The following is a 16,947-nucleotide window of genomic DNA, read 5'->3' as shown; positions in this document are numbered from 1 at the left end:
TTTGAAATATTGGAAGAAAAGAAACAAAATATAAAAGAAGAACGAGACTCAATGGAAACCATAAAGCTTGAACTGCTCGATAAGATGGAACATGTAAACAGGCTGTTACATGAGACAAATGACGAAAAAGCCAAGATTAAAAATTGTATCCTTCAGGTTCAAACGGAAAAAGAAAGACTTGAAGACATTTTAAGCAAGATTTTCTTAACACATAATGAAGAAAAAGTCAAGGAAGATGACCTCAGAAGACAAACAAAAGAAGTGGAAATCATGAAAAAGGAATTACAGAGTGAAAGAGCAAAAGTGGAGAGTCTGATGAGGAATCTGAAGAAGAAGCAAGAAGAGCTTGAACGTGCAAAGGGAATCATGAGTGAAGAAAAAGAAGAGATGAAAGAGATGAAGACTGACATTGCCAAAGAACGAGAACTGTTGTTGAAGGAAAGGAGAAATATGAAAGAAGAGCGGTCTGAGATGGAAATGAGAGGAGACCAAGTCATGGATGAAATGAAATTGCTAGAGATTCTGAAAGTGAAACTTCAACAACTGAAGGAGGATATAAAAGCCAAAATGGAGAGATTACTACAAAATGTTGACAACAGGTCAAGGCTGCAAACAGTGTTGGAAGAAAAACTTCCAACCCAAGACGAACTGAAAGAAAGCATTCGCTGTTTCACTGAAATGTTAGAGAGAGAAAAGGAAGGTGTGAGAAGTATCCTTTCAGACATGGTCACCAAGAGAGAATGCACAGAAAATGAATGGAAGAAGCAGTTTGAACTGGACAAACGAGAACTTGATAAAGTGAAAGAAGATCTGAAACATGACAGAGAAGATCTGGAGAGAGAAAGTGAGGTGTTGAATAAAGAGAAAATGGATTTGAAGGTGTTGATGTCTGACATCAAGAAACAATTTGAAATATTGGAAGAAAAGAAACAAAATATAAAAGAAGAACGAGACTCAATGGAAACCATAAAGCTTGAACTGCTCAATAAGATGGAACATGTAAACAGGCTGTTACATGAGACAAATGACGAAAAAGCCAAGATTAGAAATTGTATCCTTCAGGTTCAAATGGAAAAAGAAAGACTTGAAGACATTTTAAGCAAGATTTTCTTAACACATAATGAAGAAAAAGTCAAGGAAGATGGCCTCAGAAGACAAACAAAAGAAGTGGAAATCATGAAAAAGGAATTACAGAGTGAAAGAGCAAAAGTGGAGAGTCTGATGAGGAATCTGAAGAAGAAGCAAGAAGAGCTTGAACGTGCAAAGGGAATCATGAGTGAAGAAAAAGAAGAGATGAAAGAGATGAAGACTGACATTGCCAAAGAACGAGAACTGTTGTTGAAGGAAAGGAGAAATATGGAAGAAGAGCGGTCTGAGATGGAAATGAGAGGAGACCAAGTCATGGATGAAATGAAATTGCTAGAGATTCTGAAAGTGAAACTTCAACAACTGAAGGAGGATATAAAAGCCAAAATGGAGAGATTACTACAAAATGTTGACAACAGGTCAAGGCTGCAAACAGTGTTGGAAGAAAAACTTCCAACCCAAGACGAACTGAAAGAAAGCATTCGCTGTTTCACTGAAATGTTAGAGAGAGAAAAGGAAGGTGTGAGAATTATCCTTTCAGACATGGTCACCAAGAGAGAATGCACAGAAAATGAATGGAAGAAGCAGTTTGAACTGGACAAACGAGAACTTGATAAAGTGAAAGAAGATCTGAAACATGACAGAGAAGATCTGGAGAGAGAAAGTGAGGTGTTGAATAAAGAGAAAATGGATTTGAAGGTGTTGATGTCTGACATCAAGAAACAATTTGAAATATTGGAAGAAAAGAAACAAAATATAAAAGAAGAACGAGACTCAATGGAAACCATAAAGCTTGAACTGCTCAATAAGATGGAACATGTAAACAGGCTGTTACATGAGACAAATGACGAAAAAGCCAAGATTAAAAATTGTATCCTTCAGGTTCAAACGGAAAAAGAAAGACTTGAAGACATTTTAAGCAAGATTTTCTTAACACATAATGAAGAAAAAGTCAAGGAAGATGACCTCAGAAGACAAACAAAAGAAGTGGAAATCATGAAAAAGGAATTACAGAGTGAAAGAGCAAAAGTGGAGAGTCTGATGAGGAATCTGAAGAAGAAGCAAGAAGAGCTTGAACGTGCAAAGGGAATCATGAGTGAAGAAAAAGAAGAGATGAAAGAGATGAAGACTGACATTGCCAAAGAACGAGAACTGTTGTTGAAGGAAAGGAGAAATATGGAAGAAGAGCGGTCTGAGATGGAAATGAGAGGAGACCAAGTCATGGATGAAATGAAATTGCTAGAGATTCTGAAAGTGAAACTTCAACAACTGAAGGAGGATATAAAAGCCAAAATGGAGAGATTACTACAAAATGTTGACAACAGGTCAAGGCTGCAAACAGTGTTGGAAGAAAAACTTCCAACCCAAGACGAACTGAAAGAAAGCATTCGCTGTTTCACTGAAATGTTAGAGAGAGAAAAGGAAGGTGTGAGAAGTATCCTTTCAGAAATGGTCACCAAGAGAGAATGCACAGAAAATGAATGGAAGCAGCAGTTTGAACTGGACAAACGAGAGCTTGATAAAGTGAAAGAAGATCTGAGACACGACAGAGAAGATCTGGAGAGAGAAAGTGAGGTGCTGAATAAAGAGAAAATGGATTTGAAGGTGTTGATGTCTGACATCATGAAACAATTTGAAATATTGGAAGAAAAGAAACAAAATATAAAAGAAGAACGAGACTCAATGGAAACCATAAAGCTTGAACTGCTCAATAAGATGGAACATGTAAACAGGCTGTTACATGAGACAAATGACGAAAAAGCCAAGATTAAAAATTGTATCCTTCAGGTTCAAACGGAAAAAGAAAGACTTGAAGACATTTTAAGCAAGATTTTCTTAACACATAATGAAGAAAAAGTCAAGGAAGATGGCCTCAGAAGACAAACAAAAGAAGTGGAAATCATGAAAAAGGAATTACAGAGTGAAAGAGCAAAAGTGGAGAGTCTGATGAGGAATCTGAAGAAGAAGCAAGAAGAGCTTGAACGTGCAAAGGGAATCATGAGTGAAGAAAAAGAAGAGATGAAAGAGATGAAGACTGACATTGCCAAAGAACGAGAACTGTTGTTGAAGGAAAGGAGAAATATGGAAGAAGAGCGGTCTGAGATGGAAATGAGAGGAGACCAAGTCATGGATGAAATGAAATTGCTAGAGATTCTGAAAGTGAAACTTCAACAACTGAAGGAGGATATAAAAGCCAAAATGGAGAGATTACTACAAAATGTTGACAACAGGTCAAGGCTGCAAACAGTGTTGGAAGAAAAACTTACAACCCAAGAAGAATTGAAAGAAAGCATTCGCTGTTTCACTGAAATGTTAGAGAGAGAAAAGGAAGGTGTGAGAAGTATCCTTTCAGAAATGGTCACCAAGAGAGAATGCACAGAAAATGAATGGAAGCAGCAGTTTGAACTGGACAAACGAGAGCTTGATAAAGTGAAAGAAGATCTGAGACACGACAGAGAAGATCTGGAGAGAGAAAGTGAGGTGCTGAATAAAGAGAAAATGGATTTGAAGGTGTTGATGTCTGACATCAAGAAACAATTTGAAATATTGGAAGAAAAGAAACAAAATATAAAAGAAGAACGAGACTCAATGGAAACCATAAAGCTTGAACTGCTCAATAAGATGGAACATGTAAACAGGCTGTTACATGAGACAAATGACGAAAAAGCCAAGATTAAAAATTGTATCCTTCAGGTTCAAACGGAAAAAGAAAGACTTGAAGACATTTTAAGCAAGATTTTCTTAACACATAATGAAGAAAAAGTCAAGGAAGATGACCTCAGAAGACAAACAAAAGAAGTGGAAATCATGAAAAAGGAATTACAGAGTGAAAGAGCAAAAGTGGAGAGTCTGATGAGGAATCTGAAGAAGAAGCAAGAAGAGCTTGAATGTGCAAAGGGAATCATGAGTGAAGAAAAAGAAGAGATGAAAGAGATGAAGACTGACATTGCCAAAGAACGAGAACTGTTGTTGAAGGAAAGGAGAAATATGGAAGAAGAGCGGTCTGAGATGGAAATGAGAGGAGACCAAGTCATGGATGAAATGAAATTGCTAGAGATTCTGAAAGTGAAACTTCAACAACTGAAGGAGGATATAAAAGCCAAAATGGAGAGATTACTACAAAATGTTGACAACAGGTCAAGGCTGCAAACAGTGTTGGAAGAAAAACTTCCAACCCAAGACGAACTGAAAGAAAGCATTCGCTGTTTCACTGAAATGTTAGAGAGAGAAAAGGAAGGTGTGAGAAGTATCCTTTCAGAAATGGTCACCAAGAGAGAAAGCACAGAAAATGAATGGAAGCAGCAGTTTGAACTGGACAAACGAGAGCTTGATGAAGTGAAAGAAGATCTGAGACACGACAGAGAAGATCTGGAGAGAGAAAGTGAGGTGCTGAATAAAGAGAAAATGGATTTGAAGGTGTTGATGTCTGACATCAAGAAACAATTTGAAATATTGGAAGAAAAGAAACAAAATATAAAAGAAGAACGAGACTCAATGGAAACCATAAAGCTTGAACTGCTCGATAAGATGGAACATGTAAACAGGCTGTTACATGAGACAAATGACGAAAAAGCCAAGATTAAAAATTGTATCCTTCAGGTTCAAACGGAAAAAGAAAGACTTGAAGACATTTTAAGCAAGATTTTCTTAACACACAATGAAGAAAAAGTCAAGGAAGATGACCTCAGAAGACAAACAAAAGAAGTGGAAATCATGAAAAAGGAATTACAGAGTGAAAGAGCAAAAGTGGAGAGTCTGATGAGGAATCTGAAGAAGAAGCAAGAAGAGCTTGAACGTGCAAAGGGAATCATGAGTGAAGAAAAAGAAGAGATGAAAGAGATGAAGACTGACATTGCCAAAGAACGAGAACTGTTGTTGAAGGAAAGGAGAAATATGAAAGAAGAGCGGTCTGAGATGGAAATGAGAGGAGACCAAGTCATGGATGAAATGAAATTGCTAGAGATTCTGAAAGTGAAACTTCAACAACTGAAGGAGGATATAAAAGCCAAAATGGAGAGATTACTACAAAATGTTGACAACAGGTCAAGGCTGCAAACAGTGTTGGAAGAAAAACTTCCAACCCAAGACGAACTGAAAGAAAGCATTCGCTGTTTCACTGAAATGTTAGAGAGAGAAAAGGAAGGTGTGAGAAGTATCCTTTCAGAAATGGTCACCAAGAGAGAATGCACAGAAAATGAATGGAAGCAGCAGTTTGAACTGGACAAACGAGAGCTTGATAAAGTGAAAGAAGATCTGAGACACGACAGAGAAGATCTGGAGAGAGAAAGTGAGGTGCTGAATAAAGAGAAAATGGATTTGAAGCTGTTGATGTCTGACATCATGAAACAATTTGAAATATTGGAAGAAAAGAAACAAAATATAAAAGAAGAACGAGACTCAATGGAAACCATAAAGCTTGAACTGCTCAATAAGATGGAACATGTAAACAGGCTGTTACATGAGACAAATGACGAAAAAGCCAAGATTAAAAATTGTATCCTTCAGGTTCAAACGGAAAAAGAAAGACTTGAAGACATTTTAAGCAAGATTTTCTTAACACATAATGAAGAAAAAGTCAAGGAAGATGGCCTCAGAAGACAAACAAAAGAAGTGGAAATCATGAAAAAGGAATTACAGAGTGAAAGAGCAAAAGTGGAGAGTCTGATGAGGAATCTGAAGAAGAAGCAAGAAGAGCTTGAACGTGCAAAGGGAATCATGAGTGAAGAAAAAGAAGAGATGAAAGAGATGAAGACTGACATTGCCAAAGAACGAGAACTGTTGTTGAAGGAAAGGAGAAATATGGAAGAAGAGCGGTCTGAGATGGAAATGAGAGGAGACCAAGTCATGGATGAAATGAAATTGCTAGAGATTCTGAAAGTGAAACTTCAACAACTGAAGGAGGATATAAAAGCCAAAATGGAGAGATTACTACAAAATGTTGACAACAGGTCAAGGCTGCAAACAGTGTTGGAAGAAAAACTTACAACCCAAGAAGAACTGAAAGAAAGCATTCGCTGTTTCACTGAAATGTTAGAGAGAGAAAAGGAAGGTGTGAGAAGTATCCTTTCAGAAATGGTCACCAAGAGAGAATGCACAGAAAATGAATGGAAGCAGCAGTTTGAACTGGACAAACGAGAGCTTGATAAAGTGAAAGAAGATCTGAGACACGACAGAGAAGATCTGGAGAGAGAAAGTGAGGTGCTGAATAAAGAGAAAATGGATTTGAAGGTGTTGATGTCTGACATCAAGAAACAATTTGAAATATTGGAAGAAAAGAAACAAAATATAAAAGAAGAACGAGACTCAATGGAAACCATAAAGCTTGAACTGCTCAATAAGATGGAACATGTAAACAGGCTGTTACATGAGACAAATGACGAAAAAGCCAAGATTAAAAATTGTATCCTTCAGGTTCAAACGGAAAAAGAAAGACTTGAAGACATTTTAAGCAAGATTTTCTTAACACATAATGAAGAAAAAGTCAAGGAAGATGACCTCAGAAGACAAACAAAAGAAGTGGAAATCATGAAAAAGGAATTACAGAGTGAAAGAGCAAAAGTGGAGAGTCTGATGAGGAATCTGAAGAAGAAGCAAGAAGAGCTTGAATGTGCAAAGGGAATCATGAGTGAAGAAAAAGAAGAGATGAAAGAGATGAAGACTGACATTGCCAAAGAACGAGAACTGTTGTTGAAGGAAAGGAGAAATATGGAAGAAGAGCGGTCTGAGATGGAAATGAGAGGAGACCAAGTCATGGATGAAATGAAATTGCTAGAGATTCTGAAAGTGAAACTTCAACAACTGAAGGAGGATATAAAAGCCAAAATGGAGAGATTACTACAAAATGTTGACAACAGGTCAAGGCTGCAAACAGTGTTGGAAGAAAAACTTCCAACCCAAGACGAACTGAAAGAAAGCATTCGCTGTTTCACTGAAATGTTAGAGAGAGAAAAGGAAGGTGTGAGAAGTATCCTTTCAGAAATGGTCACCAAGAGAGAAAGCACAGAAAATGAATGGAAGCAGCAGTTTGAACTGGACAAACGAGAGCTTGATGAAGTGAAAGAAGATCTGAGACACGACAGAGAAGATCTGGAGAGAGAAAGTGAGGTGCTGAATAAAGAGAAAATGGATTTGAAGGTGTTGATGTCTGACATCAAGAAACAATTTGAAATATTGGAAGAAAAGAAACAAAATATAAAAGAAGAACGAGACTCAATGGAAACCATAAAGCTTGAACTGCTCGATAAGATGGAACATGTAAACAGGCTGTTACATGAGACAAATGACGAAAAAGCCAAGATTAAAAATTGTATCCTTCAGGTTCAAACGGAAAAAGAAAGACTTGAAGACATTTTAAGCAAGATTTTCTTAACACATAATGAAGAAAAAGTCAAGGAAGATGACCTCAGAAGACAAACAAAAGAAGTGGAAATCATGAAAAAGGAATTACAGAGTGAAAGAGCAAAAGTGGAGAGTCTGATGAGGAATCTGAAGAAGAAGCAAGAAGAGCTTGAACGTGCAAAGGGAATCATGAGTGAAGAAAAAGAAGAGATGAAAGAGATGAAGACTGATATTGCCAAAGAACGAGAACTGTTGTTGAAGGAAAGGAGAAATATGAAAGAAGAGCGGTCTGAGATGGAAATGAGAGGAGACCAAGTCATGGATGAAATGAAATTGCTAGAGATTCTGAAAGTGAAACTTCAACAACTGAAGGAGGATATAAAAGCCAAAATGGAGAGATTACTACAAAATGTTGACAACAGGTCAAGGCTGCAAACAGTGTTGGAAGAAAAACTTCCAACCCAAGACGAACTGAAAGAAAGCATTCGCTGTTTCACTGAAATGTTAGAGAGAGAAAAGGAAGGTGTGAGAAGTATCCTTTCAGACATGGTCACCAAGAGAGAATGCACAGAAAATGAATGGAAGAAGCAGTTTGAACTGGACAAACGAGAACTTGATAAAGTGAAAGAAGATCTGAAACATGACAGAGAAGATCTGGAGAGAGAAAGTGAGGTGTTGAATAAAGAGAAAATGGATTTGAAGGTGTTGATGTCTGACATCAAGAAACAATTTGAAATATTGGAAGAAAAGAAACAAAATATAAAAGAAGAACGAGACTCAATGGAAACCATAAAGCTTGAACTGCTCAATAAGATGGAACATGTAAACAGGCTGTTACATGAGACAAATGACGAAAAAGCCAAGATTAAAAATTGTATCCTTCAGGTTCAAACGGAAAAAGAAAGACTTGAAGACATTTTAAGCAAGATTTTCTTAACACATAATGAAGAAAAAGTCAAGGAAGATGACCTCAGAAGACAAACAAAAGAAGTGGAAATCATGAAAAAGGAATTACAGAGTGAAAGAGCAAAAGTGGAGAGTCTGATGAGGAATCTGAAGAAGAAGCAAGAAGAGCTTGAACGTGCAAAGGGAATCATGAGTGAAGAAAAAGAAGAGATGAAAGAGATGAAGACTGACATTGCCAAAGAACGAGAACTGTTGTTGAAGGAAAGGAGAAATATGGAAGAAGAGCGGTCTGAGATGGAAATGAGAGGAGACCAAGTCATGGATGAAATGAAATTGCTAGAGATTCTGAAAGTGAAACTTCAACAACTGAAGGAGGATATAAAAGCCAAAATGGAGAGATTACTACAAAATGTTGACAACAGGTCAAGGCTGCAAACAGTGTTGGAAGAAAAACTTCCAACCCAAGACGAACTGAAAGAAAGCATTCGCTGTTTCACTGAAATGTTAGAGAGAGAAAAGGAAGGTGTGAGAGGTATCCTTTCAGAAATGGTCACCAAGAGAGAATGCACAGAAAATGAATGGAAGCAGCAGTTTGAACTGGACAAACGAGAGCTTGATAAAGTGAAAGAAGATCTGAGACACGACAGAGAAGATCTGGAGAGAGAAAGTGAGGTGCTGAATAAAGAGAAAATGGATTTGAAGGTGTTGATGTCTGACATCATGAAACAATTTGAAATATTGGAAGAAAAGAAACAAAATATAAAAGAAGAACGAGACTCAATGGAAACCATAAAGCTTGAACTGCTCGATAAGATGGAACATGTAAACAGGCTGTTACATGAGACAAATGACGAAAAAGCCAAGATTAAAAATTGTATCCTTCAGGTTCAAACGGAAAAAGAAAGACTTGAAGACATTTTAAGCAAGATTTTCTTAACACATAATGAAGAAAAAGTCAAGGAAGATGACCTCAGAAGACAAACAAAAGAAGTGGAAATCATGAAAAAGGAATTACAGAGTGAAAGAGCAAAAGTGGAGAGTCTGATGAGGAATCTGAAGAAGAAGCAAGAAGAGCTTGAACGTGCAAAGGGAATCATGAGTGAAGAAAAAGAAGAGATGAAAGAGATGAAGACTGACATTGCCAAAGAACGAGAACTGTTGTTGAAGGAAAGGAGAAATATGAAAGAAGAGCGGTCTGAGATGGAAATGAGAGGAGACCAAGTCATGGATGAAATGAAATTGCTAGAGATTCTGAAAGTGAAACTTCAACAACTGAAGGAGGATATAAAAGCCAAAATGGAGAGATTACTACAAAATGTTGACAACAGGTCAAGGCTGCAAACAGTGTTGGAAGAAAAACTTCCAACCCAAGACGAACTGAAAGAAAGCATTCGCTGTTTCACTGAAATGTTAGAGAGAGAAAAGGAAGGTGTGAGAAGTATCCTTTCAGACATGGTCACCAAGAGAGAATGCACAGAAAATGAATGGAAGAAGCAGTTTGAACTGGACAAACGAGAACTTGATAAAGTGAAAGAAGATCTGAAACATGACAGAGAAGATCTGGAGAGAGAAAGTGAGGTGTTGAATAAAGAGAAAATGGATTTGAAGGTGTTGATGTCTGACATCATGAAACAATTTGAAATATTGGAAGAAAAGAAACAAAATATAAAAGAAGAACGAGACTCAATGGAAACCATAAAGCTTGAACTGCTCAATAAGATGGAACATGTAAACAGGCTGTTACATGAGACAAATGACGAAAAAGCCAAGATTAGAAATTGTATCCTTCAGGTTCAAATGGAAAAAGAAAGACTTGAAGACATTTTAAGCAAGATTTTCTTAACACATAATGAAGAAAAAGTCAAGGAAGATGGCCTCAGAAGACAAACAAAAGAAGTGGAAATCATGAAAAAGGAATTACAGAGTGAAAGAGCAAAAGTGGAGAGTCTGATGAGGAATCTGAAGAAGAAGCAAGAAGAGCTTGAACGTGCAAAGGGAATCATGAGTGAAGAAAAAGAAGAGATGAAAGAGATGAAGACTGACATTGCCAAAGAACGAGAACTGTTGTTGAAGGAAAGGAGAAATATGGAAGAAGAGCGGTCTGAGATGGAAATGAGAGGAGACCAAGTCATGGATGAAATGAAATTGCTAGAGATTCTGAAAGTGAAACTTCAACAACTGAAGGAGGATATAAAAGCCAAAATGGAGAGATTACTACAAAATGTTGACAACAGGTCAAGGCTGCAAACAGTGTTGGAAGAAAAACTTCCAACCCAAGACGAACTGAAAGAAAGCATTCGCTGTTTCACTGAAATGTTAGAGAGAGAAAAGGAAGGTGTGAGAATTATCCTTTCAGACATGGTCACCAAGAGAGAATGCACAGAAAATGAATGGAAGAAGCAGTTTGAACTGGACAAACGAGAACTTGATAAAGTGAAAGAAGATCTGAAACATGACAGAGAAGATCTGGAGAGAGAAAGTGAGGTGTTGAATAAAGAGAAAATGGATTTGAAGGTGTTGATGTCTGACATCAAGAAACAATTTGAAATATTGGAAGAAAAGAAACAAAATATAAAAGAAGAACGAGACTCAATGGAAACCATAAAGCTTGAACTGCTCAATAAGATGGAACATGTAAACAGGCTGTTACATGAGACAAATGACGAAAAAGCCAAGATTAGAAATTGTATCCTTCAGGTTCAAACGGAAAAAGAAAGACTTGAAGACATTTTAAGCAAGATTTTCTTAACACATAATGAAGAAAAAGTCAAGGAAGATGACCTCAGAAGACAAACAAAAGAAGTGGAAATCATGAAAAAGGAATTACAGAGTGAAAGAGCAAAAGTGGAGAGTCTGATGAGGAATCTGAAGAAGAAGCAAGAAGAGCTTGAACGTGCAAAGGGAATCATGAGTGAAGAAAAAGAAGAGATGAAAGAGATGAAGACTGACATTGCCAAAGAACGAGAACTGTTGTTGAAGGAAAGGAGAAATATGGAAGAAGAGCGGTCTGAGATGGAAATGAGAGGAGACCAAGTCATGGATGAAATGAAATTGCTAGAGATTCTGAAAGTGAAACTTCAACAACTGAAGGAGGATATAAAAGCCAAAATGGAGAGATTACTACAAAATGTTGACAACAGGTCAAGGCTGCAAACAGTGTTGGAAGAAAAACTTCCAACCCAAGACGAACTGAAAGAAAGCATTCGCTGTTTCACTGAAATGTTAGAGAGAGAAAAGGAAGGTGTGAGAAGTATCCTTTCAGAAATGGTCACCAAGAGAGAATGCACAGAAAATGAATGGAAGCAGCAGTTTGAACTGGACAAACGAGAGCTTGATAAAGTGAAAGAAGATCTGAGACACGACAGAGAAGATCTGGAGAGAGAAAGTGAGGTGCTGAATAAAGAGAAAATGGATTTGAAGGTGTTGATGTCTGACATCATGAAACAATTTGAAATATTGGAAGAAAAGAAACAAAATATAAAAGAAGAACGAGACTCAATGGAAACCATAAAGCTTGAACTGCTCAATAAGATGGAACATGTAAACAGGCTGTTACATGAGACAAATGACGAAAAAGCCAAGATTAGAAATTGTATCCTTCAGGTTCAAATGGAAAAAGAAAGACTTGAAGACATTTTAAGCAAGATTTTCTTAACACATAATGAAGAAAAAGTCAAGGAAGATGGCCTCAGAAGACAAACAAAAGAAGTGGAAATCATGAAAAAGGAATTACAGAGTGAAAGAGCAAAAGTGGAGAGTCTGATGAGGAATCTGAAGAAGAAGCAAGAAGAGCTTGAACGTGCAAAGGAAATCATGAGTGAAGAAAAAGAAGAGATGAAAGAGATGAAGACTGACATTGCCAAAGAACGAGAACTGTTGTTGAAGGAAAGGAGAAATATGGAAGAAGAGCGGTCTGAGATGGAAATGAGAGGAGACCAAGTCATGGATGAAATGAAATTGCTAGAGATTCTGAAAGTGAAACTTCAACAACTGAAGGAGGATATAAAAGCCAAAATGGAGAGATTACTACAAAATGTTGACAACAGGTCAAGGCTGCAAACAGTGTTGGAAGAAAAACTTCCAACCCAAGACGAACTGAAAGAAAGCATTCGCTGTTTCACTGAAATGTTAGAGAGAGAAAAGGAAGGTGTGAGAAGTATCCTTTCAGAAATGGTCACCAAGAGAGAATGCACAGAAAATGAATGGAAGCAGCAGTTTGAACTGGACAAACGAGAGCTTGATAAAGTGAAAGAAGATCTGAGACACGACAGAGAAGATCTGGAGAGAGAAAGTGAGGTGCTGAATAAAGAGAAAATGGATTTGAAGGTGTTGATGTCTGACATCATGAAACAATTTGAAATATTGGAAGAAAAGAAACAAAATATAAAAGAAGAACGAGACTCAATGGAAACCATAAAGCTTGAACTGCTCAATAAGATGGAACATGTAAACAGGCTGTTACATGAGACAAATGACGAAAAAGCCAAGATTAAAAATTGTATCCTTCAGGTTCAAACGGAAAAAGAAAGACTTGAAGACATTTTAAGCAAGATTTTCTTAACACATAATGAAGAAAAAGTCAAGGAAGATGGCCTCAGAAGACAAACAAAAGAAGTGGAAATCATGAAAAAGGAATTACAGAGTGAAAGAGCAAAAGTGGAGAGTCTGATGAGGAATCTGAAGAAGAAGCAAGAAGAGCTTGAACGTGCAAAGGGAATCATGAGTGAAGAAAAAGAAGAGATGAAAGAGATGAAGACTGACATTGCCAAAGAACGAGAACTGTTGTTGAAGGAAAGGAGAAATATGGAAGAAGAGCGGTCTGAGATGGAAATGAGAGGAGACCAAGTCATGGATGAAATGAAATTGCTAGAGATTCTGAAAGTGAAACTTCAACAACTGAAGGAGGATATAAAAGCCAAAATGGAGAGATTACTACAAAATGTTGACAACAGGTCAAGGCTGCAAACAGTGTTGGAAGAAAAACTTCCAACCCAAGACGAACTGAAAGAAAGCATTCGCTGTTTCACTGAAATGTTAGAGAGAGAAAAGGAAGGTGTGAGAAGTATCCTTTCAGAAATGGTCACCAAGAGAGAATGCACAGAAAATGAATGGAAGCAGCAGTTTGAACTGGACAAACGAGAGCTTGATAAAGTGAAAGAAGATCTGAGACACGACAGAGAAGATCTGGAGAGAGAAAGTGAGGTTCTGAATAAAGAGAAAATGGATTTGAAGGTGTTGATGTCTGACATCAAGAAACAATTTGAAATATTGGAAGAAAAGAAACAAAATATAAAAGAAGAACGAGACTCAATGGAAACCATAAAGCTTGAACTGCTCAATAAGATGGAACATGTAAACAGGCTGTTACATGAGACAAATGACGAAAAAGCCAAGATTAGAAATTGTATCCTTCAGGTTCAAACGGAAAAAGAAAGACTTGAAGACATTTTAAGCAAGATTTTCTTAACACATAATGAAGAAAAAGTCAAGGAAGATGACCTCAGAAGACAAACAAAAGAAGTGGAAATCATGAAAAAGGAATTACAGAGTGAAAGAGCAAAAGTGGAGAGTCTGATGAGGAATCTGAAGAAGAAGCAAGAAGAGCTTGAACGTGCAAAGGAAATCATGAGTGAAGAAAAAGAAGAGATGAAAGAGATGAAGACTGACATTGCCAAAGAACGAGAACTGTTGTTGAAGGAAAGGAGAAATATGGAAGAAGAGCGGTCTGAGATGGAAATGAGAGGAGACCAAGTCATGGATGAAATGAAATTGCTAGAGATTCTGAAAGTGAAACTTCAACAACTGAAGGAGGATATAAAAGCCAAAATGGAGAGATTACTACAAAATGTTGACAACAGGTCAAGGCTGCAAACAGTGTTGGAAGAAAAACTTCCAACCCAAGACGAACTGAAAGAAAGCATTCGCTGTTTCACTGAAATGTTAGAGAGAGAAAAGGAAGGTGTGAGAAGTATCCTTTCAGACATGGTCACCAAGAGAGAATGCACAGAAAATGAATGGAAGAAGCAGTTTGAACTGGACAAACGAGAGCTTGATGAAGTGAAAGAAGATCTGAGACACGACAGAGAAGATCTGGAGAGAGAAAGTGAGGAGCTGAATAGAGAGAAAATGGATTTGAAGGTGTTGATGTCTGACATCAAGAAACAATTTGAAATATTGGAAGAAAAGAAACAAAATATAAAAGAAGAACGAGACTCAATGGAAACCATAAAGCTTGAACTGCTCAATAAGATGGAACATGTAAACAGGCTGTTACATGAGACAAATGAAGAAAAAGCCAAGATTAAAAATTGTATCCTTCAGGTTCAAATGGAAAAAGAAAGACTTGAAGACATTTTAAGCAAGATTTTCTTAACACATAATGAAGAAAAAGTCAAGGAAGATGACCTCAGAAGACAAACAAAAGAAGTGGAAATCATGAAAAAGGAATTACAGAGTGAAAGAGCAAAAGTGGAGAGTCTGATGAGGAATCTGAAGAAGAAGCAAGAAGAGCTTGAACGTGCAAAGGGAATCATGAGTGAAGAAAAAGAAGAGATGAAAGAGATGAAGACTGACATTGCCAAAGAACAAGAACTGTTGTTGAAGGAAAGGAGAAATGTGGAAGAACAGCAGTCTGGGATGGAAATGAGGGGAGACCAAGTCATGGATGAAATGAAATCACTAGAGATTCTGAAAGTGAAACTAATTGCGAGGAAATCCCTGAAAGGTGAACTGTCTGATGTACAACCCAGAGAGGACATCCTCAGTAGTGTTACAATCTCTACAAGAAACCTTATAGGAAAACTAAATAGACTGATTCATCAAGACTTGCCGACATATATTAAGAGAGTAGAGGGGGAAAATGAAAAAATATTACAAGTGATCTCCACATATGAACAAAATTGTGTCAGAATTTATAAGCAGAAAATTAAAATTACTGCAGATTATGACAAGATACAACAACAAAAGAAACATGTGTTTAAGACAACATTTGACAAAGCAATCCAAACTGAGGATGTTGTAAAACAATGCTTACATGAGCATCAGGATGAAGAGACCAATGAACATGAATTTAAGCAGAGGATGAAGGATGTTGCAGTTAATCTTGAAGGAAGCAAAAGATACTTGACACCTGACAAGGAAGGTCTGCTGTTAGTAGGAGAAGGTGAAGAATTTGGAAATGTCAAGAAAACAAATCTTGCAACGTTGTCCATCTTGTCAGCAGAGGAAGATGACTTCACACAGAAGGGAATTTTAAAAACTGAGTTTTTGAAACAAATCTGGAAGGACACTAGAATAGAACGAAATGAAATAAATCAGATGAAGCTCAGAGGTCAAAAAATGAGAAACAATATGGATAAAAGAGTAAAGGTGATCAATCATTTTGTTAGGAGATCAATATTTCAGAAAGAAAAGACATCAGTTGAGAAAACAAGAAAAATGTTGGAACATGGGCAAAGTAATACGTTTTTATCTGTAAGTGGCAGGGATGGAGAACACAAATCACTTGATGAAAAATATACCGAGCTCCAACAACTTAAGGTCCGCATGCTTAGTGAGATTGAGAAATTCTACATACAAAACAAAGCGTCTAAGACACTGACAACTAGCAACAAAGCTAATCAAACAGTTCAACTAGATTCTCCAAATATCTATCAAGAGCAAATAAAGGTAGAAGAATCTGAAGCAGCACCAGAGAGATCTCCTGGACTCCTCAGTCAGCTCAGACTTTCCTGTTATCACTGTTGCTCCCGTTATTGTGCCTACTGCAAGCAAGGATGTATAAAGAAAAAATGAGAGGCAAGAAAAGTGCTACATAAAAATCAGTCCATTTACCTTTTGTTTTACTTTTTAGTTATATTAATATGTGTGTATTTGGAAAATGTGTTTTTCCCGTTAATCATATTAACCTAACAACGTAAGAGTACCAGTCTGATGTCAATCATCTAATTTTTAAACAACTAGTTATGTAATGTAAAAGTATTCCTTTAACATGTTATTTTTTTCACAAATGCAAAATATTAAAGTTTAACAGATAATCTTAACATTTCTAATTACATTTTTATGCTGATTTCTAATTAATCTTCTTTCAACATATTTATTCTGTTGTCTTGTGTTAGAATACAGAAGCACAAAGAATACAGTAAAATCAAAACTAACAAGAATATTTGAAAACTGTGACTCCATATATATTCATATTTAAATGAAAGAAAAATGCATGTTTAACATAAATTTGATCCCTAAATAAATCTTTTTCCAAAACCATTCACATCACTGCAATATTTTTCTTTTGGTAAATTTCGAATTATATAAGAACCCAATTGTTTGAAACATTATTTAAATTAATTACACAGTTAATTGTAAATTGACAAATTAAATATAAAACTCATGCCATCTAATTATCTTCATTGGGGTATATCATGTACACATACATATATATATATATATATTTATATGTCATATATAAACCCTTTGTCACGGCTGCCGAGGCGAGCCGTGTGGTGTAGAAGGGAGAAAGGACCCAAAACGCAGGCAGTAGATGATAATGCTAGTGATGTTTTATTTACACAGTGGTGAGATGGCAAAACAGGCAAAGAGGGAAGACAAAACTAAAGACCT

The 16,947-nt window shown here is 36.7% G+C and overlaps 1 protein-coding gene across 3 annotated transcripts in view; it reads left to right on the top strand.

Annotated features, from left to right (window-relative positions):
• Positions 1-16,593, top strand: part of LOC146699754 (uncharacterized) — a 37,653-nt gene extending 21,060 nt beyond the window's left edge. Inside the window, exons 4-5 of one of the 3 annotated variants that reach the window (XM_085469605.1) lie at positions 880-7,957; positions 8,864-16,593. In XM_085469605.1, the coding sequence (XP_085325731.1) occupies positions 880-7,957; positions 8,864-16,125 (14,340 nt within the window). In that variant the 3' untranslated portion in view covers positions 16,126-16,593. Of the gene's footprint in view, positions 1-879 lie in introns of all 3 variants that reach the window. The other 2 variants (XM_085469604.1, XM_085469603.1) reach the window with 2 other exon arrangements.
• The last annotated feature ends 354 nt before the right edge of the window (positions 16,594-16,947 follow it).

Source organism: Copadichromis virginalis, linkage group LG10 (assembly GCF_057382275.1).
Source record: "Copadichromis virginalis isolate Kocher_CV1m ecotype Utaka linkage group LG10, C_Virginalis_male_GT1.1, whole genome shotgun sequence".
Taxonomy (NCBI): Eukaryota; Metazoa; Chordata; class Actinopteri; order Cichliformes; family Cichlidae; genus Copadichromis; species Copadichromis virginalis.
This window is presented reverse-complemented; position numbering and strand designations above follow the sequence as displayed.